The following is a 26790-nucleotide window of genomic DNA, read 5'->3' as shown; positions in this document are numbered from 1 at the left end:
GTTCTTGGAGTGTGGTGGCACACACCTTTAATCCCAGCAAAAATCTAAGAATTAGAGCCCAATACAGTCTACACAGCAAGTTCCAAGCCAGTCAAGGCTACCTAGCAAAACCTTTGTCTCCAAAGAAAAAGAAAAACAACCCATTGGTTCACCAAGTTGGACTTCAGTGCAATTGATGCTTTGGCCTGCAGAGGGCCCCCTTCTGGGGTGAGTAGTCATGTGTTGCACCTCCCGTGAAAACTCACTTGTTTAGTTTTGGCAAACGGATACAATGTTAAGAGGCTAAACGACAAACTCCAGCACACATAACCAGCTTGTGCGGAGGCTTGAGCAGATCTTGGTTGTCTTCTCAACTCAAGTGTCCTTGCCAGTACGATAAAGGGATGAACTTTATCCATGAGTTATCTCTAACCTCCACAGAATGCACTCCCCAAAGCTTGTGACTTGGGGCTATTCCTCTGTGGTAGACGCACTAGCCTAACACAAGCAAGACCCTGCCTAGGTTCACCCCCCAGCACTGCAAAACCACAAACACAACTCACACTTACGTATATGAATGACTCCCTGTCAGGCCATTACACAACCTAGACGGAAGATACTGTCTTAGAATATATATGATTGTGCAATGGTTTACTTAGGGTACTTATTAAATATAAGATTTCTAAACCATAAGACATGCAGCCCACCAACCCTTTGGGGGTCTTATTTGAATTGCCATTTATCTTCCAAACAGGTTACTCCAATTACTTTTTATTTTACACATCAGTTAAAAAAAAAAAAAGTCAAGTTTTGTACATACATTGTGCTAGGCACTGTGGATACATTCACTAACAAACCAATGTCCCTGCTCAAGGAGCTGACAGTCTAAGGAAGAGAAAACACACCACCCTAAACCCACACTGCCACAAATTCCTCACAAACTGAGGCGAGCTAAAAAGGCCAAGTCCGAGGTTTTCAAAGTCCATAGGCATCCTGGACTGTACACGGCCTTAGTGGTCTGGAGGAGTTTCTGTATGGAAGAATGGTTCTGGGCTGGGAACTAAGACTTTTGTTTAAATCAGGTGAAACCAGGTTAGAGTGTGCACTAGAGGACACTCTAAAAGAAGGAAATAGCAATGAACAAAGCCTGGGAGAGGGCCAGGCTCCCTGCAAGGCCAGGACACAGGAGCCAGCCAGCACACACAGCAAGGGCAACTTCATACTTGACGTGTGCTACTTCATACTTTGACGTCAGAGCCCCAAAACTAACAAGTGAAGAATGGCATAATAAATTACAACTTAAAAAGAAAAGGAATGGCCGGGCGGTGGTGGCGCACGCCTTTAATCCCAGCACTCGGGAGGCAGAGGCAGGCGGATCTCTGTGAGTTCGAGGCCAGCCTGGTCTCCAAAGCGAGTTCCAGGAAAGGCGCAAAGCTACACAGAGAAACCCTGTCTCGAAAAACCAAAAAAAAAAAAAAAAAAAAAAAAAGAAAAGGAATGCATTTTCAAATTGTTTCTGTGCTCTTTAAAAGATCCATTATTATTATATTTGTGTGTGTGTGCGCACACACGTGTGCTCTCACATGCCCAAGAACCTGAGGAAGGCAGAAGAGGGTGCTGGATCCCTTGGAGCTGGAGTTCCAGATTACTGTGAGCTGCCCCATGTGGATGCTGGGAACTGAACTGGGGTCCTCTTAGGAGTCAAAGTCCTTAAGCGCTATCATCTCTCCAGCCTCTGGATGGCAAAGCTTTAAGTATACAATGCTTTGCACCACATGTACCCTACACCTGTAATCATTCAATGGACTGCATCCTACACCTGTAATCACTCAATGAGACTGCACCCTACACCTGTAATCATTCAATGGACTGCATCCTACACCTGTAATCCCCCAATGAGACTGCACCCAACACCTGTAATCATTCAATGAGACTGTACCTAGGACATTTTTTTATTGCAGCTTTGATTTCTGGAGATTATCTTCCACAGGAAAACTGAAATCAGTGTTGAAATGTTTTAACAATAAAATGAATACACAAAATATAACTTTTGCACTGGTTTTACGTACCCATGTACATAGGTAGCCATCATAAATTGAAGGACGCTTTTATATTGTCTTTAAGGGGAAAAAAAAACTCTTCAGGTAGTTTGTACTACAAATTATGTCCCTGATAGGAAAAACAACAACAACAAACAAAACACTCCAAAGGTTTGCTGCTTAGCAGCCATCATTAATGACACTCATGATCTCCTAGTGGAGATCAGGAAGCAATTGTACACCATTCTCTATGAAACAGAGAGCGCCTGCTAAAATCTCATCACTTATTCTGTATGTAACATCTTCTGTCCCACCCCCTCATATTTTGTGGTTTTTATCCTTTTCCTTTTCCCTGTTATATAGAAAACGTTCATCCTGAGAATGCACGTACTAAAAACTACCCCAACAGAATATTGCAGACCATTACGGTTGGTCCTTAAAGCTCATTGAATGTTCCAGACCAATTTTCTAAACTGTTCACTGTTGATTAGAATTCATTAGTATCACATCTTACAAAAACCACAGGCTAAAACAGTCTGCATGAACACACTTTTAGTAGGTATATTTAAAATATAAATATGTTTTCCACTCTATTATTTTTCTAAATAACTTTTTTTAAAAGAAAAAAAAAATCTCCATGAAGGTTTCCAATCAGTGGTGCGTGTTGCCTATTCTCCAGACAATCATTTCAGAGTCTTATCTGCAAAACAAAATACAAGAAATTACCAAAAAGCAGCTGAGGGAAAAAAAAAAAAAAAGCTCCACACAACTCTCAAAATGAAAATTGTAACTTTATAAGCTACACAGTGTAAAACGTTATCGTTTTTATTGGGATGGGGGTGCACATGAGTGCAGGTGTCCGCAAAGGAGGCCCCTGGGTGCCCTGGAGGTGGTGAGACACCCGACATGGGCACTGGGAACTGACTTCTGGGCATCAGTAAGGACACCATACACTTAATCACTGAGCCAGCTCTGAAACCCTTCATTTCCAATTTTTAACATGAAAAACAAGAGCACCATCCTGCCTTAAAAAACACAGGCTATTATGCCAGGCTTCAACCTATTCAAGTCACAAAACTTAATGTCAGATGATGTGTATGTTTACAAATACATCTTTAAATCGTAAGTTTAGTGGCTAAAATCTTTAGAAATAACAGGAAACATAATTACCATCATGTTTTAGCACGTACTTATAAAACAATAACATAACCCCACACTACATCGTCTGTTATGAAGGAATCTGAGAAAAGCGAACAGCAAACTGATTTTAGGATGCCAACTGGACATAGCCTTGAGTCCCCAGGGACAGAATGTGACACACGTGCTGTTTAAACAAACTGAAGACCTGCCTGGGTCAGACTGGCATGTCTGTGGGCCCATCTGTGGGGCACTGACCTCATTGCTAATTGATGCATCCCAGTGCACATGGGACAGCATCATCCCTACACAGGCAGCCATGGGCTGTACATGAAAGGCGGGTCAGCGTGAGCCAGTGAGAGGGAGCCAGAGGCAGCCTTCAGCTTCAGGCTCCTGCCCCCACCTCTCTCAGTGATGGATGAGATTGTGACCTGGAAGAAACAGTTTCCTCCCCAAGCTGCTTCTGGCCAGGGCATTTTATCCCAGCAACAGAATGACAACGGGACACGGGGCAAGATGAAACATTACCTTAATTACTTTTTAAAAGGCAGACTGGAAGAACGGAAGGGCACAGCCCAGCACAGGGCGGAGGGCCAGGCCTTGCTCTACTAAACTCAAATCCCACAGCCTGCACTGCCCAGAAGGCAAGAAGCTCACTTCTGTTCCATGTCTGCCTTTAAGACTTGATATTCATCTTAAATTTTCTGAAATAAGTACAGATCTTGTAGTGCTCTTTCCAGACCTGCGAGCTCTTAAAAATCAAGAAAAAAAAACTAATACTTTAAAGTCCAAATCTACCTTGAAATAAAATGCTCACAGTTAAAATTTTCAGGATACAATTTTCTCCCTCTGGGTACTCACTCGGTATGAGAAAGTTTTAATTCTTCCCTTTGTTTTGCGGAATAATTTAGATTCCCACCTAAAATGTAAACGAGTAGCCATTTTAAGCAATGTAATTAAAATTCAATCACACATACACAAATATTTGCACAAAAAGTTATGAAAGATAAGAAAGAAAAATATATAATCACAGTTTAATTTTAGCTTTGTATATTTAAGTTTGAAGGTATGTGTTGCTTCAGGTTCTTTAACTGAAACACTGTATTAAATGTCAGTATCACTGAAAGTTAAGAAACATTAAAAGAAATCTAAATTTATTGTGTTATATTCTCTTAAGCATATCATGCCCTTGAGGCACAAGCAATGATCAAGATTAATAAAGACAACATCAAGTTCTTATAAAAATACACTAACGCATATTAGTGTGTACTGGTAAATATATATATATATTATTTCTAATTCTAAACCAAGTATGTTCAACCTTAAAATGAAAATTAATTTACTTTTTATTTTTTAGAAATGAGACGGCATGAGGGGCTTCGGGAGTTTTGCTAGCATACACCTGAGATTTTATATTATGAAACACGATCTTACTAGAGAGGAAAAGGCCTAAGGGCAATTTCGATAGAAGGGGAGGTTTCAGAAAGTGTGATTATAAACATGGAGATCACTAACACACACTAAGATCATGAGAGCTGCTTACCGCGAGCACGGTTCACCAAGTACAGACAGACCACGGCGAAAAGTGCCACTGGAAAACACAAGGGACACTTTGTAAACGCCACCTGCGTAACCAAAACTCAGGCATAAACCAAACTCCTCTCCATTGGTGCGGAGGTTTGAACAGCTACGGCCTCCACGGACTCGTGTGTTTGAATGCCTGGCCTACAGAGAGTGGCACTGTCAGGTGTGGCCTTGCTGGGAGAAGTGTGTCACTGTTCGGTGGGCTTTGGGGTCTCAGGTGTGCACAAGCTGTGCCCAGTGTGTTACACAGTTCACTTCCTGCTGCCTGGAGTTCAGAACTCCCAGCTACTCCTCCAGCACCACGTCTGCCTGCGTGTGGCCATGCTTCCCACCATGACAATAACGGACTGAACCTCTGAGACTGTAAGCCAGACCCACTTAAATGCTTCCTTATTAGAGTTGCCGTGCTCATGGTGTCTCCCCAGAGTGGTAGAAACCCTAACCAAGGTAATTGGCATTTTAAAACACTGCACTATTTTGTTTCTGAAAGCTCTCAAGTGCCACATCATGGTTTACCCTACAGGGATCACTGCTTATTAGCTCAGAAATGATAGGGCCAGCAAACTGCTGACATGCCACAAGAGGAGAGAGGGAGCAGACACACACACACACACACACACACACACACACACACACACACACACCCTCCTTCCTCTCTTCTCCTCCCCAGAACTCCTGGCAGCTCCTGGACAGTCATTTCACGGTCTGCAGGGATTTCTCCTCTGAAGACACCGTGTGCCTTTATAAATGAACAAATCAAAACTTCGCCCTTAACTTTCCACCCAGAGCCAGTTTGGAGCCCAGAAGGCAGAGCTTGGCTTTCTGCCCTTACTAGCTCAGGCACACTGTCTAGCTCACTTTAAATGACATGGCAAAACCTAACTGTAAAAATATGAACATTTTACCCCACGTTATAAGAAGTCAAATGCTGCCACATGGCACACTCACAGGAAACACAGGCAATGAAGAAAACCTCCAAAAGCAAGTATCCCCGAGTATCCAGGATCGTGCCAGCAAGGATGGAGATGACGGCCAGCCCGAGGTTCTGAATGGACTGCATGCTAGGATTTCAGGATAAAATAGCATGTCATTCCCAAAGGTCTTCACACAGACTAACTTCACTATTAACACTAGCATCAAAAACCACACGCTGCTGGTGTCAGGAGAGACTTTCAGACAGGGAGCACATGGACAGATGTTAGTTTTTTGAGACAAGGAAGCTATGTAGCCCTGGCTGCCCTGGAACTCACTTTGTAGACCAAGCTTGCCCGAACCTCATAAAGATCTACCTTGCTCTGACCCCAGAGTGCTAGGATTAGTCACACCCAGGAGATTTTGGAGTTTATCCTGGACTGTCTCCGCGACTAGACCATCGGCCGCAGGACAAGTGAAGTATGAAATGCCCATCTGATGAATGAAAGGGAGAGCTATCTGCACAGCAGCCACAGGACCAGCTGCACCACCACTACCACCACCACTGCCATTGGGGGCCTGGGATATGGATCACCCTCCCCCTGCGAAGGGCTCAGATGGACAGGAGTGGTCATTTCTGCGATCGCCTCTCATGGGCTTTGGCTTACTCCAACTGTCTTGCTAGGGGCTTACCTTGTTGGACGGCCAAGTGTCACTACATCTGACTGGACTAAGAAGTACTTAACAGAAAAGTACTCTTCTAGGCATGTCTGTTGGTCATGTCTGGAGGAATGACCTCGGTGGGAAAGACCTAGACATGGGCAAGCACCTCCCAAAGGCTAGAGGCCTGAGGCAAATAAAAGGGCAGTGTGACAGCCGCTTCCCAGCTGCCGTGATGGATCTGCCTCACCACAGGCCCAGAATCAGTGGAGCCAAGAAATCTCTAAAACCAGGACCTAAACTAAACCCTCCCACACTGGGTTGTTTCCCTCAGACCCCAAGTAGGGAAAGTGACCAGAAACACCACGGCAGTCGCTTAAGAATGCATTCACTGACATTTCTCGTCATCTGCGGGTTCAGTGCTGGCCCAGAACTCCGAGCATAACTACAACTGGGACACGTGGGGTATTAGAAGAATTGATACAGCAGAAGGCAACATGTACGACACGCGGTGAAAATGCAGTACTTACAATCCGTACGCAGTTCCCAGCTGGTGCTCGGGAACCACAAATGCCACCATTGGCCACAAGGCACAGGCAAGCAATGAGTAGGAGAGTCCCAGGAGACTCTAGACAGGAAGGCAGAATGGTACAGTATACATCAGGTGACAGGTGATTTCCCTTGATAGAGATTAGTAAAAGTGACATAAAGCTAAATCAAAATGTAAGTACATTTTACTGTAATTGGACTAAAATTTTAAATTGTAAGAAAGTCTCAGGCCTCTCTCGGTACTCTCCACTGTTTTAACCATTTTCACTCGTGATATAAACTGTCTGGGCCCACTGTGCAGTCAAGGGCACAGAGGATTTGCAAAAAGTTCTTACCCAAGTTTCAGGCAAACTGATTTTCCTTAACTGCAGATGAAGTCATCGAGGCAGCAGAGTTATTCTATTGCTGCCCGTGGAGGACCAATTCTGAACAGAAAAGCACAGCAGGGACCCACCTGCCATCGCCACCACTCGTTAGACACTGTATGACAATGCCGTTTCCGCAATCCAAAAAAGAACTTGCAAAACACAGGGGTGACATGCCTTCAGGGGGATCTCTGAGTGCCAGGCTGCTCTAAGCTACACAGTGTGGAGGTAACATTAGCTGTATAGAGCAAGAGCATGTCTCAAATTTAAAAAAAAAGAAAGAAAGAAAGAAAGTGTGAGTTGAATGTAAATTAAGTTATTACATGTACCTATCAGACTGGTACATGTCGAAATAATGCTGACACCCAACACTAGCCAGGAAAACGGACACATCTGTGCACTGTGTTACAGATGAGGAGGAAGTCCCTGAGCATCGTAACAGAGGATATTCACTGTGCAATGCTCTCCAGCAGCACTCCACTGCTAGGGCCTGGAGGTCCCTACAGGAAGACTTCCGGGGAACTGCCCACCACAAATTCTGATATTCAAGATGCCCCTGCACCAACAGGTAAGGGGCACAGCACTCAGACTGTACTCTGAAAACTCACACAAAAGTCAACAAAAACGTCATGGACTTGCGGTCACCTTTTAGACCTACTAAGAGTCTGGACAGTGCCTTTAATGAAAGGATTTATTTTAATGTAGTTCAGAAAAATAAACGCAAGTAATTAGCTTTCCAGTCATGAAACTATTCTGTTTCAAATTCTACTTCAGCTTTGGAGGTTCCCTACTAAATAAGCCAAATGAAAAACAAACCTTACACATTAATAATTGATAATCCTTTTCTTTAAAAAAAAAAATGTTTACCTTCTCAAAATTAACACCAAGTCACTTCCCCCTCAGCACTGCCAGCTGGGTTTGCTGGGCACACCCAACATGGACTTGGGGTTCTCTCTGAAGCCCTGACCATCCCCAAACATTACCATAGCAATCCAGGGGTTCCAGAAGGTGAAGGCCAGCATCATGTGGGACAGGAGGGTGGTAGCAACTGCACACAGAACCCAGATGACGTTCTTCCCAGTTTTATCCACCAGGAGTCCAAATACTGGGGACATGGGAGCTGATATGACATACACAATACTGCCCAGAGAGGGCAAGAAGTTAACAGAATGCAGCACAGCATCTCTAAAACTACCAGACTAAGCAAGCCTAAGTTGGTTAATGTGGCACTCATCTAAAATGACGACCCGCAAATAGAATTAGAAAAAAATCAATCTGAGAATTCTTTGGGTTTTTTTCCCTTAATGCAAAGCCTGGCCCTTGCGATTGGAGTCTGCAGTGTTGGGGGAGGGGGGCGTGGTTACACAATGTTTGCAGCCTCTATGCAGGGCCTGTGCTTATGAATAACCCATATCACATGCAAAAAGAACTTACAGAATTACATCAAATACCTGTTAATTGCACTTGCTGACTGGGAAGAAAATCTGAATTTCTCTATGAAGAAAACTCTAAAATTAAAAAGAAAAGTGCATACATTAGAAAGAACTACTCTGTGTTCAAGAAATAAAGACAAGTTAAAGGTAACTCTAATGTTTAACAAGCTTTTCTTCTCCAATACTGTTCTCCTACCGTTATCTCTTATCCATCATCATCCAGCCATCTGCTGCAGCTCCAGCTCTCAAGGAACTATTTCACAGACTAAACTAGGGTTGGCCCACACATTTTCAGAACACCCGATTAAAGGCAGAACGGCGGAGTTCCTTTACTATGTAATAAATAGTGAGTGTGTGGGTTTTAAAGGCTATACAGACATAAAAACACAGTCCTACACACACATTTGCACTTTCACACTGCGGCAGCCAGTGGATGAGGCAAGAAGCAGACAAAGCAAGCAGGAACCTGCTTCGAACCCTGCATCTAATTGGGCAGAATCGGCCCTTAGTGGACAGGAGCCAAGGTACAAGTTTCAGTCACAGTAAACAGCCTCCTGATGCAAGAACAGAAAGGAAATTTTAAAAGCATGTCTTCAAGACAATAATGAAAGTATTAAAACAATGTTAAGCCTGTATCCCAGAACATAAAATCATTGGTCTAAATATACACCCTGTCCAGAGGAGCAAAATGAACTACAGAAAATGCCCACTCTTTGACGTGACTCAGCTCTTGCTGTAACTTACAGGTGGAAGGCTGGAGAATACTCACTTGCCCAACCCGATGAAAGGGAACACTGCTGCGTAGTAGCAGACGCAGATGAGGAAGATCAGCCACAGGGGTAAGGAGAAGTCCTTTATATCAGTCAGCTTAATGACTTCACCTTGAGAAAGGGAAGACGTAATAGTTCATAAAACCTGAGGACCTTTCATCTATAGGCATCATTTTTATTTATATAATTAAAAAAAAATTTTTTTCTAGAAAATTCCACAAACAGCATCTCTGAGATAACTTAACAAGTAATAGGAAGAAAAAAAAAAAAAAAACCAGAAGTTACAGTTGTTCCCTTCCATGGGAACCAAAATCATTTTACTAATATACAAAACAAAATCAAGAATGTACACTCTGTCATAGCGTTTAAACAGAGGAATACATACAGAAATTTGGACGAGCAGAAATGAACCTGGAAATATAAACATTCAGCACCACAGCGCTGCATCGTGTCTCAGCCACTGTAAAGTATCATTAAAGGTCCCCTGAGTCCCACTCTCCTTTCATGCTGACGACGTACCTGTTTTTCCTTGTTCTTTATGAAGGATTTTCTCTGCTCTCCGGTCCAAATAAGCAAGGACCAAGGCACAGATTAGTGAAAGAATGCATGTCACACCCCCTAAATAAAGGAGAGAAGTTTTAGAAAAGGCCAAGGGCTGGGAGAAGCAGCACACTGCATAAAGAGTCACAGTGCAGCCACTGAGCAAAGGCATCCAGAGTCAGGGCTAAGGACAGCCTACCACGCCACACGCACACAGGAGTACGCCGAGACCCAAAACTTTTCAGAAAATGGAGATAAATTATCTCGTCCTAGATAAAAAGGACTAGTTATGGGCAGCAAAGAATGAGCCGAGGCTCCTGGCTTTCAGCTTGGTGGACTCCCCACCACATCACTCTAGTGTCCTGGCTGAGCCTGAGCCCAAGGACCCCCATCTTCCTCCTGCTGTCTGTGACTATGAACTCACCTGGACACAGTCCCTGGCTGACCTCACCTCACACACTCAGTCCCACTGAACGTACAATACACAAATAGAAGCACTGAGGGACACAAGGGCCAATCGGATCCTGTTTCAGAAATGGCAATGAAAGCACAAAGACATGACGGTCTATTTCTAAACAGTCAGAAGAACTAGCGAACTATGGAAACAAAATCACACGCCAGCAGCAGCAGCACAGTAGTCTGGCACTGAGTCTCGAGTTCTTTCCTCTTCGGCACAGTATCTCCCATGACAGGCCTCCAAAGGCCAAGACGTGGGACAGGAGGACTCACTCACCAATCATGAGTGTTACTCCCAGGGTCGTATGGCCGGCTGAACCCAGTGCAGTTTCAATCTTAGTATAGAGCCATCCCATGAGGTTCATATTCACTGTGCTTCCCTGAGGAAGGAGAACATAACAGGTTTCCCAACCATGAACACTATGGGGGAGGGGGGGGTGGTTACTTATTTGCTGATAGTATCTTAGTAAAGTAAGTGTAACCAGAATCCAGATTACCTGTCACTTGGAAGGTAATCTGGATTAGATTGAGGTGGGAAGACACACCTTTAATCTAGATCTTTTGAGGCTGAAGATGAAATCTCTAATTTGGGCCACACTTTCTGCTGGAAGCCTATGTAAGGACATGGAAGAAGGAAGCTTTTGCTCTTTGCCTGCTTGAAATCTCTCCTCGATTTCAGTCCATTCCTTCACTGGCATCAGAGCCTACTTCTTTGGGATTCCAGCATATACTGATCAGCTGAGACATCCAGCCCCATGTACTGGACAACTATTGGATTCTTGGACTTTATGTTCATAAACAGCCATTGTTGGATTAGCGGGACCACAGTCTGTAAGTCATTCTGATAAATTTCTTTCTATATACACAGAGATTCACTCTATAACTTCCATTACTCTAGAGAACCCTGACTCATACACTTCGGGTGTGCTACGAGGCTTTAAACATCTCATCATTTCCAATGTGCTCTCTCTGCCTCTCCCTTTCAGATGAAGATCTGAGCGCTCCACTATTCCTGCCAATATGCTTCTGTTCTGCTATCACAGGCTCTGACCCTCTGAAACCTACACCCAATTAAACACTTTCTTTTCTAAGTTGCTTTGGTCATGGTCACAATGTTGTTACAGCAACAGAAAAGGAACCATGATAGGGGACTAGAGGGGAGAGAACGTGCCATCCTGGGGAAGCCTCCCTCTGCAATCCTGGAAAGCAGCTCTGGCTGACTGACCTGGCAACTTTCTTTCAGTTGGACCACAGAGGCAGAAACAAGGCTGCAGTCACTGTGCAGCAGCAGGCCAAAAGGAGAAAGATGACTCTGAGATCAGGCTGTTGGAAGTACAGTAAGACGTGCTCGGGATACATATGTTTAGTTGGGGCAGCCAAAAGGATTTACTAACAGCAAGTATGTGGGAGAATAGGATGAGGTAGGACTCAGGCTGGCACCACATAAAGAGAGTTCCTTGAGGAGGAGGAGAAATGCCAACGAGAGCTGGTGTGAGGAATGGCGGAGAGAACATGGAGAACTGGGTGTAGGGTAAGTTCAGTCCAGGAGAACTCTGAACAGCGTATGAGTCAGAAATGGAAGAGAAAAGCCTGGACAGAGACAGCTAAGGGGAAACACTGGACAGGCAGGCAATTGCCTGTGGACGTGAAGAATGTAAGGGAAAGCCTAGACAGGCGACATAAACTCAGAAGCCAGGCCATGCTAATCAAAACTGTAAAACTAGGTAAGGTCGCGAGGGCTGGGAGTGTGGATCAAAGGCCACAGCCTAGAGCACCCCCACATTTACAGCCATGAGGAGAGGGAGGGGGGCTGACAGAAAGGCAGGAGACATGAGACAGGGCCTGAATCTCACGAAATGACAGGAGGGGGATGGAGTGGCATTGCAAACCTCCTAACAGACTGCAGACAGACACTCCTCAGGACTGCTGTTGTAACGTCACCTGCCTTAGTGCTTATTAAAACAGTAAGCCTAAGAGGAACAAATTATAAAGGAAAACCAAGAGATACTCAACCCCACCCCCCCCAGCCAGAGCTGGGGTGGGGATATAAGAATACCTGAGTGTCTTACAGGATGTATTCATCAAAATCTAATGCTGGGTTTCCTGGGTACCCTCCGTAAGACAAAATGTGAAACACCACGATTATTTCTAATTCTAAACCCCAGGAACACTAGCTGACAGAGTGAAGTCCAATGAGGTGTGAGCATCATGGTGAGGGGGCTTGAAACTCCTGTCGGAGGGCTCAGATGACCACAGGAAATAAACACCTCTGATCAAGAACTGAAGAGCCGATGATGCTTTATTTCACGGCAAACAGGACAAAAATGAACACTGAAGGAGAAACAGTGGGGAAGTCGGCATAAGCCCTCTGTGGAAAAAGGCTTCATCTGTGTGAATTTGAGATTCAAAAGTTGGTGGTGTCACACACCTTTATACCTAGGACTTTAAAGGCAGAGGCAAGCAGGTCTCTGTGAGTTCAAGGCCAGCCTGATCTATACACAGCAAGTTCCAGACCAGCCAGGACTCCATAGTGAGACTGTTTTTAAAAAAAAAAAAAAAAAAAATGAAAAAGAAAAAAGTTAACTGATGGAGAATAGGCCCCGCCACAGAAAGAGCTTCCCACCGATGGTAATGTGCCAGCAGAACCTGGGTGGATGGCTACAGAGACTTTTGAGGAAGGGTGCAAAACCTGGTGAGAAATCAGGCTAGCTATTTAATTCAGACTCTTTGAACTAATGAATGGTCACTTTGCTGTCTTATGCTATTTATGAATGATCTACTGAAGACAAAGTGTGGTGGTGTGAGTAGGTATGACGCCCATGGACTCATGTGTTTGAATGCTTGGCCCATAGAGAGTGGCACTGTTAGGAGGTGTGGCCTTTATGATCAAAACCACTGATGACGGCTTCTGTTGGAGAGGCTGGAGGCGGGAGGAGAGAGAAGAGGGGGACCTGTGGTTGGCATGTAAAATAAATGGGAAATTAAATTTCTTAATAATAAAAAAAATGAAAAAAGAAAAAAAATAAAAATTAAAAGCACTACACACACACACACACAAAGGGATGTGGCCTTGCTGGAGTAGGTGTGGCCTTGTTGGAGGAAATGTGTCACTGTGGGGGCGGGCTTTGAGGTCTCATATATGCTTAAGCCACTCCCAGTGTGGCACTCAGTCTCTTTCTGCTGCCTGCAGATCACGATGTAGGACTCTCATCTTTTCCCCAGCACTATGTCTGCCTGCGTGCTGCCAAGTCCATGAATATAACGGACTAAACCTCTGAAACTGTGAACCAACCCCAATTAAATGTGTTCCTTTATAAGAGTTGCCGTGGTCATGGTGTCTCTGCACAGTAATAAAACCCTAAGACACAAAACAAATGTCATTTTAAGTCCTAGAGAAATATATAAAAACAGAGGCTAGAGAAGTGGCCCCATGGCCAGACAGCTCCCTGTGCAATCGGGGGACAGAGTTCAAATCACAGCACCACTAACAACCCAGTGTCCCCTGCACACCCGAGAACACAGCTCTGAGGACACAGCAGACTGGAGCTGGCTGCCTTCCAGCCTGATTGACAAAATGCCTCAAGCGAACAGGTAGAGAGTGGCAGAGGGTGACAGAAACTGACAACCAATGCCATTTTCTGACCTCTGAATGCAGAGGCATCTACACGGAACTACAAACACACAAGTAAGTGTTTTTGAAAGTGATCTATAAAAAGCAATGCCTACTTCACACCCAAGTGTGCCCGAGCATACTTCTAAGACTCTGGAGAGATAATTTGCTTCCCATTGGGCCCCACTAGGCTGTCGCCATACTTACAATTCTGGCCATGCTGAGTTGGAGTCCAAACACCAGGTTTAATTCTTTGCCTTTAAACCAACTCACAGCATATGTATTCTGGGCAACTGCTAAGGACTCTCCACCAATCCTAAACATGGGAGAAGAAAAGTCATAGCTTTGAAAGAAATCCCAGTTAGAAATATTGACACTGCTTTTGAATGGAGGTGAGCTTGAATGCTTCAGCCAATAAGACCTAATGAAGTGACTACTGTGTGGCCATAAGCATCCCAAAGATGGCCTCTGCCATTTCAGTCCAACACTCACAGCTGGAGCCCTAAGTTACTTTGTACAAAGGGTAACCACCCCCATCCTACACGAAAGCAAGCTACACAAGAAGTGCCACTTGAAAATAAACATGTTCTTCAAGGCACCCAATCCAAGCATCCTATATGCAAAACCACAAGCTTCCAGATGATTCCAGCTTCCAGTCTTCCATGAATCTCTGCAGCAGAGATCCCAGACATCAGGACACAGACAACCTACTCACATACTCTACCTGCCTCAAATGTAAACAAAATGCAATTACTATTTTCTATTGTGATGTGTTGGAGTGATCTGGCTAGCTGAATTAGCAATCATGACAGATACCATCTGTCCTGTACAAAACACTGATATGGAAGAGCGTCTTTCATTCACATTTTGTACTGAAACTTCACTTTTCAGGCCAATACGCAAAGCATAGTCAACATTCTTCTACTTCTTGGATTTCAATGCTCTTTTACTTGGTCCCACATATTTATCAGTACCCCTTGAGACCCATTTCAAAGCTTTGTCACCTCCTCCACATCCTAAAAGTAAGTCCTGCCGTGGCTCTGTCCTAGTCCAAAAGTATCTCCCTTCTCATCTATAATAAGTTCCCACATTCTTTCTACACTCTCCCACTTCATCCACGTAGCCATTTTTAACCACATTTTTGTTCCAGAATCTCTTCCATGCTCTTATGTATATTTATTTCCTTCAGGCATACACCACATCTATCTGCATGCCCTTGGCATTCTGTCTACTGTATCCCTCAAGGCAGGAAGCCCAAGGCTTGACATGGAACAGGACTGTGTAATGGACACTGCAGTTACATGGGGGCCAGTCAGGCTAGAGACACTGCGCTACTTCAAGACACCTGAACGGGGGAGCAGAAGGACATACACGCCACTCTCTAAGGAAGAGTACGATGCCCGGAGTAACCAACCTAGAAACTGATGGCCCATACTTTTGGGAATGAGATTTAAATCAGTCTAAAATACAATCAAGTTTTTAAAGCCCAGGAAAAGCTTCTGGCGAAGCTTATAATATCGAACTCCACAGTTAAACACGATCACTCCAAACAGTAAGTCTTCGTTTGCCTTTAAACCTTTGTCAAAATTTCTAACTGGGATTTCTTTCAAAGCTATGACTTTTCTTCTCCCATATTTAGGATTGGTGGAGAGTCCTTAGCAGTTGCCCAGAATACACATGCTGTGAGTTGGTTTAAATGCCTAAGTACCTAAGAAGCACACTTACATACATAAGCTACATTTCAAGGATCTGAAATAATTCCTCACTGGTGGAACACGGTCCAAGAATGGAGTTGTGTGAGAATTCTGAGTGCTTATGAGAAAACTCCAAGAACACAAAACAAGAGACTTGTGACCGCAGTTTCTTCAATAACACAGAAATGTTGTTAGACTGTGTTTTCACGCCAGGTGTGGCAGATAGGAGTGAGTTTACTTCACCACAACTGGCTGTTGCTGCTTCTGTGCCTCTTTGGAAAAGCATGCTTTGGCCACATCTGGCTTGTCAGCCATTTGCAGCTTGTCCTTGTGACTGACGGCTTAACTCATGTGACTCTTCTTAAGCCTCAGAGTATAAATTGTCTGATGCTCTGAATAAAGTTGACTACTGCGTGAGACTTTAGTCTGCCTCACTGATTGGCTCCATTCTCCTAGGTCCCACCCTTTTAGAGCAGTCAACACCTCACAAAAGATAATGATATATTTCTTTTAAATCCTTAATAAAGGACTAGTAGTGTGAGTGTGTGGATAGGTTGGGATATAAAAGGCCCTGGCTTTAACCCTCAGCATCAGAAAGATCCTTAATGAACATGCTAAGATAACATGAAATTATGGTACAACTTACCCAAAGACAAACCTCCCAAACTCCATCAGCCAAAATGCATTAACTATTCCACCCAGCGCAAAAATAACCTGTAAACAGTAATAGAAAAATAAATTCAGGATATTCTAAAGGAATAGGCAACATGACAAATCCTCATTCCCAGAATAATTTTACTAGGCTGAAATAATAAATCTAAGAAATTTAAATATTGATGCTCATACATTTATCAGGACTTATAATCACCAGAAGGCAAGCCTCCAACACACCTGTGAGGGATCTTCTGGGTTAGGTTAACCCACGCATACACGCCCACCCGAATGTGGGCGGTACCATTCTATGAGCTGAGTGGCATCAAAGGAGAAAGCACTGGGCGTGCACCCTCACTTCCTGCTTCCTGACTGCAGACATTGTGTGACCAGCTGCTTCATACCCCCGCCAACATGCCTTCCCCTCAAACTGTGGGCCAGAATAAACCTTTCTCCCTCCTAAGTGGCTTCTGCCAATCACAGCAATGAGGAAAGCGGCTAAGACAATGTAATTTAAGGCTTCAAATAAATTATAGCACATGGCCATTCATGGGCCTGATTAATCAAGTTGGTCATTCGTTAAATATACTTTTGCCGACTTCAAAGTCATTGTCAAGGAATGAATAAATATTTTGACCTTTCTTACCTGCCCAATGCAAACAAAGCAGCTGAAAATAACTGTGCCCCATCTGTGTGAGAGAGAAAAATGTCATTTCTTCATATTGTTGTTGGTAATCACAGAGTCCTATACTCATCATCTGTTTGGGTTTTCTTTGCCCACCCTGCATTCCAAGGAAGATGAATGTTCCATCTGCAACTTTCCCAAACCAAACGCTAATGAACAGAAGTCCAGTGTTCTGATGGGACCCCCAAGGTTCAGTGACGGCACAAGTTCATTCACATCATCCTCCCCTCTTAAAACCTCAGCAATCCTCCAAAAAGTTCCCAGGGTCAAACCATTGAGAAACGCAACTTCTTCATTAGATTTCTGTTCAGAGTTTAAAGTGGAGGCTGGTGAGATGGCTCAGCAGCTAAGAGCACTCACTGCTCCTGCAGAGGACCTAGGGTCAGACAGCCTACACTGCCTGCAACTCCAGCTCCTGGGTATGTGGTCCTGGACTGGCCTCTGGGCACCTCCACACAAGTGACATGAAATAAAATGGCATACACATAAATCTTTATTTTATGAGCTTAGGACTGGTCCTAGGAAATTCTACAGTAGATAACTAAAGTGACTATAATTCTTGGTAACTAAAAACTACTTTTAGAGGACACATCTTAGGCAAGCTAATGGAGCTCCAAGTTCACGTTTAGTCTAAGTAATAATATTTCATCAGAGCAAGTAAAATAGCAGGGTTAGAAGAGTCTTCAAGAATCAGCAGAGCCAACTGTACTTCTGAAACCGAAATCCACTCAAAAAATCCTTATAAAATGGCCACACCATCACCTGAATGTTCTCTACAGCTGGAAAACTCAACCAATGTCTCCAGACAACTTATATCACCCCTATGAACAAGCAAGTGCCTCCTCCAAATAAGTGGAATTAGTTTCCCTGAAAATTCAGCTAATTCTATCCCTTGAGACCCGGCAAAATATATTTAACACTTCCGTCATACTCAACTACTTAAGATTCCTAAAAGCAAGCCCCCCCAGGCCGGATGGTGATGGAGCACACCTTCAATCTCAGCACTCGGGAGGCAGAGCCAGGTGGATCTCTGTGAGTTCGAGGCCAGCCCTGTCTATAGAGCGAGATCGGGGACAGGCACCAAAACTACAGAGAAACTAGGTCTTGCGGGGGGGGGGGGGGGGGGGGGGGGAGCAAACCCCCCAAACCAAATCACATGTGTCTTCAACCCTCATCCCTCAGACATGATTTGAATCCACATGAAACACAGCCAACGAGAAAGACATACAGCGACAAAGCTTAAGGCGCTATTCCTCCTCAGCGTCCAATGGGCGTGGCCACAAAAAAAACGTCAATGGCCAAAGAAAGGCAGAAACAGAGGGGGAAAGTCTTACATCTTACCAGAACTGAGGGAGGGATATATCTCTACCTATCTGCAAAGACTTCCCATCTTCAACTCTCATTTAATCCCTGTAGACAATTAGGAGATAGAAATTGTTACCCCACTTAGCAGTGAGGAAGCTGAAGGACAGTTGGGACTTGACCAAGTGGCAGCGAGAGGACTCACACCTGGTTCGTCTGACCCAAATTAAGAGCCTAATTAACCTCCAGAAACTGATGCCCTTACTGCATCAACAGCATTTACTAGGCCTGACCCTAACTGATCAACCAAGCCTCAAGGACAAAGTCTAAGACAAAAACAATCTTTAAAAACAGAAAACAGATCCTCATGTCCACCATCAGTCAATTCACAAGTCTATTTAGTTCTTCGAGGAAAAACTTCAACCCATTCCTACATTCTCCTAATCACCAATTAAATTTGCCCACAAATTAATTTTTCTGCAAGCTTACCGTATTCCAAATACTCGGTCTATCAAAAAGCCACCCAAGAAACACAACACTACATTGGGCCAAGAATACCAGGCGTACAGCAGCATGAATTTTGTAGTATTCACTTGCATGTCCTATAGGGGAAGAAAAGAAAACTTTTTTCCAAATGGGTTTAACAATTAAATCAAAACAAACAGTGGTTACAGCTGTATTTCCATACAGGGTAAGTTTCTTGAGACTCTCGCAGAAGCTACAATCCTTGCACTAAGAAGAACAGTCACACATGGAACGTCTTAATTCTACATACTAATCCGACCTCATGCATTCCAGGACCAGTCACTGGGATGGGGGCCAACTCAGTCTGTTTCTATCTCCTACATCCTTACGTCTTCATTTCTGCCTAAATTATGAACTCCTCCCACACAGAAAAGAATTATCTTTGCCTAGTCTTACGGCCCCTACCCTCTTCAATTCCTATTAGAATGCAGAGGACAACCTGTACATCTTCCCTCTGCTCAGTGGCTTAAAAAAAAAAGTACACAACAATGGTCTAAATGCTCAAGAAACCACAAATATCAAATGCAATTTTAGAATTCAAAACCATTCTAAGAATGCTGATAGGGACAAAATTCAGCAAACAGCATCATCCACATGTATAAAAGTAAATAACAACAGAGCTTATCTAAGAAAGCCAAAGCCATGCCACAAACCACTTACTCGGAAGAGTAGACATCGGGTGTGTACATTCTCAACAAAAACTAGCATTTTTAGCAATATGGTGGACAGAGTTCACAATTATCTACCTAAAGAATCAAACTATCTGTCATAAATGTGTCATCCATGAGTTCTTTGGGGAAATGGATTTGATCTCCAGAAGTCTGCAGCTGGTGGGCTTGCTGATGACAGCGAAAAACAAAGTGGGTGGACATTTCAGATGGGGCACCCCGAAGGTCATGGTATCTCATCGTCTGTAAGGCAGTGCTCCAGAACAAAGAGCAGGACAAGAATGTAAATAATCAACTCACCCGCTTAACCTGAGTCTGGAGGGCAGAGGGACTGTCATAGCAAAAATAGCTACCTAGGAAAGAGAGAGCACACATTTCACTCGGAACAAGAATGTCTACACAAAATTTTCAAGTTACAATTCCTAATTAGTAACTACTCTGGGTGTTTAGGATTTACACTATTGCTGACACCATGGAAACTATTTCTAGACCACTTCCTTAGCTACCACCCAAAGGAACTTCCACAATTTAGCAATGCGCATAACCAGCAAATACCAGAAACTTAATTAAAAGGTCAACACCGACTGTTTTTAATCATTTCGTTCTCTTCATGCTTCCCATGCTTATTACTGAATTTATATATTCGTGAAATAGCTTCCTTTTCCTTACTGAAAGCCACCAACACTAAAAATTCTATATTCTCCACAGCTGCAGGTCAGCTGTCATCATTTTTCTTGAAAGCAGAATTAATTTTAGCTATTCAAACTAAACCAGTCTTTCAAACAGATTCTCATCCTGCAAACAAAATACCCAGGAGCAAATGACTGAGAAAATGCCGTGCTAGAGACGAAAGGATCAGATGAAAACATAACAATGTCTCCTGAGGAGGTCGAGACAGGAGTGGGGAGAGGGCTGTTAAGCATGACCTGGAGATGCATCTCAGAAGTAACTGACAAGCTTGAGGAGGCCCCAAGATAACACTGCCTCTGTTTCTGCACTGACTCTCCAAATACACAAAGCTACCAGTTCAAAGGTGGGTGAGGTAACTAGAGAGGCAGGACTCTGGCTTCTCAAACCCAAACTTTTAGCCCAATCTACCTACCAAAAATAAGCTGTCGGCTTGAATAGGGATAATTTCTTCAAGCGTTTTGCCTTTGTTTCTTGGTTATTGATTCTAAACCTAGAACGTCTGCTCCTGATTGAGCTTCTAATAAGAGTCCACGGCATGGTTTGTTTGTTTGTTGAGACAAGATCTCACTCTGTCTCTCTGTCTCCCAGTACTGGGATTAAAGAAGTACACCACCATGCCCAGCTCAGTACTTCGTTTTAAATGATATGGGCTCCATCTTTCCAAAATGTAGTCAACAGTGTGGACGAACTGCAAAGAAACCAAAGCCCAAAGTATCCTTCATTCACCAGGAGCATGTATTTCTGAATCTGATCCCTGAAATAACACTTTTGAAGCCAAGCCAGTATTTACGAATCGGAACAGTTGCAGCGTAAATTAAAAACTGTAACAAAGGAGGTAAAGACGTTTGTAAAAGTATCTCAAGAAATTGCTTTCCGAGGATCAGATTTCTTAAGTGAAACCAACCATCTCAAAACAAGCAGGGTCCCGCAGGACTGCTTCACACAGAAAGGAAGGGTAAGAAAAGACGCCTGCTGTCAGGCTGCCAGCAAGGTGCAGTGTCCCAAAGCGGGTGTGAGAGCTAAAGGAACGCCAAGGAAAGCGCGCGGGCGGGGGAGGGAGGGAGGAGGATGTCCTCTGGGGAAGAGAAGAAAAAGGACTTGGTCAACAGCGCTCAGAAGTCTCCTGAGCACGGTACTCCAGGGGAAATAGGCAAGATTCCTTCTCATCGGCGTCCCCAGGGAAGGGACTGCTGCACTCTGGGACTTAGCAGGAACAAAAGTCGCCAGCTCAGACCCCAGGCCTGGCTCGCGACGACTGGACAGAGCAGGTCCCAAGCCCGGGTGGCAGAGTGGATCCCGGGACACGAGCCCCAGAATCCCCCGATCGTTCTCCCGAGCCCTCCCCGGCTCACCGAAGCCAAGGAGGCACATCAGCAGCAGCACCACGAGCCGGTGCGCCAGGTGGCTGGGGTCGCAGAGCGCGGGCAGAGCGCGCGGGGCGCCCGGGGCCGCGCTGTCCCCCTCGGGGCGGTCCCCAAGCAGCGCCCGCACCTCCTCATCCTCCTCCATCGGCCGGCAGATCGGAGCCGAGCAGGAAGCAAAAGCGGGGGCTGCAGAGACCGCGCTCACGTGACCGAGTGCGCTCACGTGACTCCTGCCGGTCACGCCCCGCCGTGCTCACGTGAACAGCGGTCCACGTGGTGGCGGGGCATTTGTATGCGGCATTCTCCGCTCTGCCAATGTGGGTGGGAGGAGGTGAGGTGAATCGGACCCGGGCCTCTGCCGGCTAGCGTCTGATTTAGGACCAGGAGGGTGTGCCGGTGCAGCATTCCCAGTGGATGGCTCGGCTTGAGCAGCTAGGGACCCCAAAATGCGGCATCCTTCTCACAGCTGAGTCCTCCTCTCCCTCACTTCGCCAACTCTTCATGCTCCCAGGCCGGATGTATCTAGCACTTAAGTATTGGGAAGGGGCCAAGTTCTCCCACCTCGAGAATACCGGTGAGAGAATTTACGTGGGGAGATGGACAGAAACTGATCCTGTGGAGGGCGGCTGGCCGAATGACTGCAGCGGGAATGGGGATTGAATTCCTCACAAATGTCTGACCTGGGTTTTATACGTTTATAATTACACGTTTATATTGATCTTCGAATAAGAGAAGGAAGTCCAGAGTGGAAACGTGAAACGTCCTCAATGAGGAGCCATTCACAGATGCCCAGCAGCGTATCAAGACCACTCGGTTTGATTTGAGAAACTCGACTGGGCAGCGCAGCCTTCCACCGCGCTTTTCTAGGTGTGCCAAGGCTTTGCCGTGGAATTTGGAGTGTAGCGGGGCTGGATGCTAAGTAGCTCTGAAACATGCAGCCAAAGTGGACGTGAGAGGCTCCAAGCATGACTCTGGGGAGTCCATAGGTGTGGCGCAAAGACTTCTAAAGACTGCCTACAAGGTAAACTAGGGATGTGTTTAAACCATGGCGTATGAGATCTGGAAGAAGAGGACGACGACTTTGGAGTGTCTCCCAGATTTCTAGGTTGGCCTTCAAAGAAATCCAAATGGGGGGATGGGGAAGTAGAGGAGGAGTGTCGGAGGAGAGATATGGAATGTTTACATAGAACCCACTTTCTATCTCCCATTCCCCCGGTTAACAACTCCAGCACAATGGTCACACTCCATCTTGGGCTTTATTCCTTCACTCAACATCAGCTGTGAGGAGCCTAGACCTCTTCCCAGTTCCACACTGAATAAATCTCTCTCCGCTTCTCACCATGACTTGTCTCTTCAACTGGGTTATTAAGGACATGGGGGCTACCTTGTCAGGTCTCCCAGGGCCCTGGGTCAGACCCCAACAGCCCTGGTAACAGCACAAAGGATAAAGGATTCGCTTTGATGTTCTACCCTTCAAAATACCAGGTCAGGACAGAGCTACCAGACATAACAGTATCCATCCTTCCAGAACACCCTTCCAGTCCCAACAGGGGGGAAAAAGAGAGAGAGAGACATGAAAAACCAAGATAAGCTGTCTCCTCCAAAAATTACCCATCCCAAAGTAACAGCCCCCAATAAGAGTGAATTAGATAAAATTTAAGACAAAAAATTCAAAATAATTGTCTTAAATATATTCAAATAAGTCAAAGAGGACTCAAACTCCTAAATGAATTCCAAGAGAAGACAAACAATTAAATAAAACGAAGAATTTTATACAGGATACAAAAATGGAATTCAATTAAAGACAGAAAGGCTGGACCAGAAAACACTCTGAAACACTGTAAGTGAAGTTTTCAATAAGCTACATGGAAATTTCAGTGGGAAGCCTCACCAGTACGATGGATCACAGGAGGAACAGAATAGCAGAGCTGGAAGACAAAATAGCAGAATTGGAACACTCAGCTGGGGACAAAGATAAATTAATAAAATTATACAAGGAACCATAGCTAAAAATCCCCCATGTCTATGGAAAGAGATGTCCATCCAGATAAAAGGGCCCTTTAGAACACCAACTAAGTAAGACTAGAAAACAAAGCCCCTACATGTTTTATGAAGACACTAGACACACAGAACAAAGACAGTCTCTTGAAAGCCACAGAGGGTGTTGTAGAGACACCTTGGGGGAGGGTGCCGAGCACTTTGCCACACAAGCAGGAAACACGGGTCTTGGCATGTGCATAAAGCTGAGTGTGGCCTGCATTCATCATGCCAGTGCTGGGGAGGTGAAGACAGGCAGGGCAGCGGAGCTCACTGGACCCCAGCCTCATTCAGTGAGTTGAAGCAGTAAAAAAGCATCGTGCTGGCACAAACCTCATCCGTAGAACAGAGACCCCAGAAAGAAAACCACACAGCTATAGCCACTTAAGTCTCATCACGGGCTTCTTTCTCCTCTTCCTCATCATCCTTCTGCTTCTTCAGCTTCTTTTTCTCCTAACGGTGTCCAAAGCATGCATTGCAGGGCTGGGGATTGGCTTAGTGGTAGACTGTTTCCTTAGTGCACACAAAGCCCCAGGTTCAATTCCCTGCAAAGGCGGGGGGGGGGGGGGGGGGGGGGGCTCCTCAACAAACAGTGCTAGGAAAAGTGGATATTCACATGCAGAAGAATGAAATTAGATTTATATCTTAAAAAAAAAAAAAAAAAAAAAAAAAAAAAAAAAAACCTTAAGAATAAGACCAGAAGCTTTGTGACCAAAGAAAACAGGAGAACACTACAGGGTCCCCACACAGGCAAATACTTCCTGTAAAGGACTGCAATGTTCCAGGAAGTCACCCCCAAGAACTGGCGTCTTAGGATCACATTAAATGAAAAAGTGCAAGAAACAATCCCAAGTGAAGAGAAAGCCTACAGATAATTAAAAATGAATAAATAAATAAGCCTTCCAGTCAACAGAAAGGCCTTTGAAATGAACAGATTGCAAAAGAAGAAACAAAATAGCCAACAAATATTTGAAAGTGGTTTCAGCTTCCTCAGCCATCATGACAAGGCAAATTGAAACGACTCTGAAATTCTCTCTCTCCATCATGGTGGCTAACATCAAGAAAACAAACACAACCAGTGCTATCCAGGGTGTGAGGAAAGGAGAACCCTTATACACAGCTACGGGGAAGAGCAATATGGAAATGTTTCAGCTAAAAACAACTATCACGATCCAATCATAGCACTCCTAGGCACGTGTCTAAAGGAATCTAACAGCACACCACAGAGACGCTTGCATATTCGTGTGTTTACTATTACACTATCCACAGCAGCTGCAACATGGAACAAGCCTGGATGTCAATCAACAGAGTGTATGAATGAGTAAAATGTGGTACATACACGTGATGACCATCTATTCACTAGCAGAGATAAACAGAATCGTGGCATTTGCAGGGAAACGTATGCTATGGAGACAGCATGGACGTACTGAAGGAAGTGTGTACTTGGGGGGGGCATGCCCTTGGGAAACACACCTCGCCCCAGGCCCCTTTGCTCTTTGCCCTCTTCTCTCCTCTTTTTCTATATCTTCTCTGCTCTCCTCCCCCTTGCTTTCCTCCCCCCAACTCTTGGCTTCCACAAGATGAGTAGTTTTCTCCTACCACACCCTCTTACCATGACGCTTCAGCCTCACGACAGGCCTCAAAGCGACAGGGTAGACCAACCATGAACTGAAAACCTCTGAAAGATGTAACACAACGAACTGTTCCTCTATCTGGTTGATTTTCTCAAAGCCGCAGAAGTCTGGGACATACACAGATTAATATGTATGATGGAATGTATATTTCTAATGCAGAGACCTGCAGACTGGCAGCACATTCCTATTGTCTATTTTGAAAAGCTAGGGAGGATAGTACGGCTGGGGAGGTGGCCCAGTGGTTTAAGATCAATCACTGCTCTTGCAGAGGACCTAGGTTCCGTTCCCAGCATGCGCATGGTGGCTCACAATCATCTGTAACTCCAGTTCCAGGGATCCAGTGCCCTCTTCTGCCATCCACAGGTACCAGGCATGTATGTGGTGCACATACAAGCATGTAGACACAATACTCACATACATAAAATTTGAAAAACTTTTAAGAGAGAGAGAGAAATTATGGACCCTTGAAGACACTCACTTGGTGTGTCCTGAAGAACAGAAAGGCTGGCACGTTGGAAATAAAGGCAGGTGCTGGATTAGTTATTTCCCTCATTGTGTGACCCGCATGACAGAAACCTGTTAAAGGATAAGACATTTATTTTTGCTCACAATGTGAGGGGATGCAGTCTACCATGACAAGGAAGGCATGGTGTCTAGAATGGGCACCAGCAGCTCCTCACAGTGACGCAACTGTCACATATATGCAGAGAGCCTAGGTCAATACCAGGCAGGCTCCCTGGTTGTTGGTTCAGACTCTGAGTTCCTATGAGCCAGGTTAGCCATCTCTGTGGGTTTTCCTGCATTGTTCCTGACCTCCCCCCCTACCCCCGTTTCCTACAATCCCTCCTCCCTCTCCTCAGCAGGTCATGGGTCTCTGAATTTACCTCCATCAGCCACTGAATGAAGGCTCTCCAATGACAACCTGGGTAGTCACCGGTCAGATCACAGGGGATGGCCAGTTCAGGCTGTGCATCCCCGGCTGCCAGGAGTCTTAGCTGGGCCATCCTTGTAGAGTCCGTGGGAGTTTCCCTTGCATCAGACTTCTACCCTACACCATAAAGCCCTCCTTTCCAGTCATCTCTCTCGGCACTCTCCCCTCAGCCCACCCCCAACCAGATCCCTCAAGTTTCCATGCCCACCTGACCCCAGTCCACCCAGGAAGTCTCCTCTATTTCCCCTTCCCTGGTAGATCCATGAGTTCTCCCGTGGAGCCCTCCTTGTTACCTAGCCTCTCTGGGTCTGTGGATTTTTGCTTTACAGTTACTATCCACTTATGCATGAGTATAGACCATGTTAGTCTCTCTGGGTCTGGGTTACCTCACTCAGGATGATTTTTTTCTAGTTCCATCCACTTGCCTGCAAATTTCCTGATGTCATTGTTTTTGGCAGTTGAGTAATAAATACTCCATTGTGTAAATGTGCCCCATTTTCTTCATCCATTCTTCGGTTGGGGGACATCTAGGTTGTTTCCAGGTTCTGGCTATTACACATAAAGCAGCTCTGAAC

At 44.9% G+C, this 26790-nt stretch overlaps 1 protein-coding gene across 2 annotated transcripts; it reads right to left on the bottom strand.

Moving 5' to 3' along the window:
• Window positions 1–734: 734 nt before the first annotated feature.
• On the bottom strand, window positions 735–22738 carry Mfsd1 (major facilitator superfamily domain containing 1). Of its 2 annotated transcripts, none has more exons than XM_006972635.4 (16): window positions 21602–22738; window positions 19860–19912; window positions 18856–18968; window positions 17026–17068; window positions 16375–16442; window positions 14242–14350; window positions 10702–10804; window positions 9948–10046; window positions 9428–9539; window positions 8677–8733; window positions 8209–8365; window positions 6842–6939; window positions 5688–5800; window positions 4699–4746; window positions 4017–4074; window positions 735–2718 (listed from the first exon to the last, which is right to left on the bottom strand). In XM_006972635.4, exons 1-16 carry the CDS (start codon window positions 21756–21758, stop codon window positions 2715–2717), a joined length of 1392 nt encoding a protein of 463 aa, XP_006972697.1. In that variant the 5' UTR covers window positions 21759–22738; the 3' UTR covers window positions 735–2714. The 2 variants fall into 2 exon arrangements, with proteins under 2 accessions (XP_006972697.1, XP_076430327.1); XM_076574212.1 differs by having other exon boundaries at window positions 1918–2718; window positions 3973–4074.
• Between the last annotated feature and the right edge of the window lie 4052 nt (window positions 22739–26790).

Source organism: Peromyscus maniculatus, chromosome 6 (genome assembly GCF_049852395.1).
Source record: "Peromyscus maniculatus bairdii isolate BWxNUB_F1_BW_parent chromosome 6, HU_Pman_BW_mat_3.1, whole genome shotgun sequence".
NCBI lineage: Eukaryota > Metazoa > Chordata > Mammalia > Rodentia > Cricetidae > Peromyscus > Peromyscus maniculatus.
This window is presented reverse-complemented; position numbering and strand designations above follow the sequence as displayed.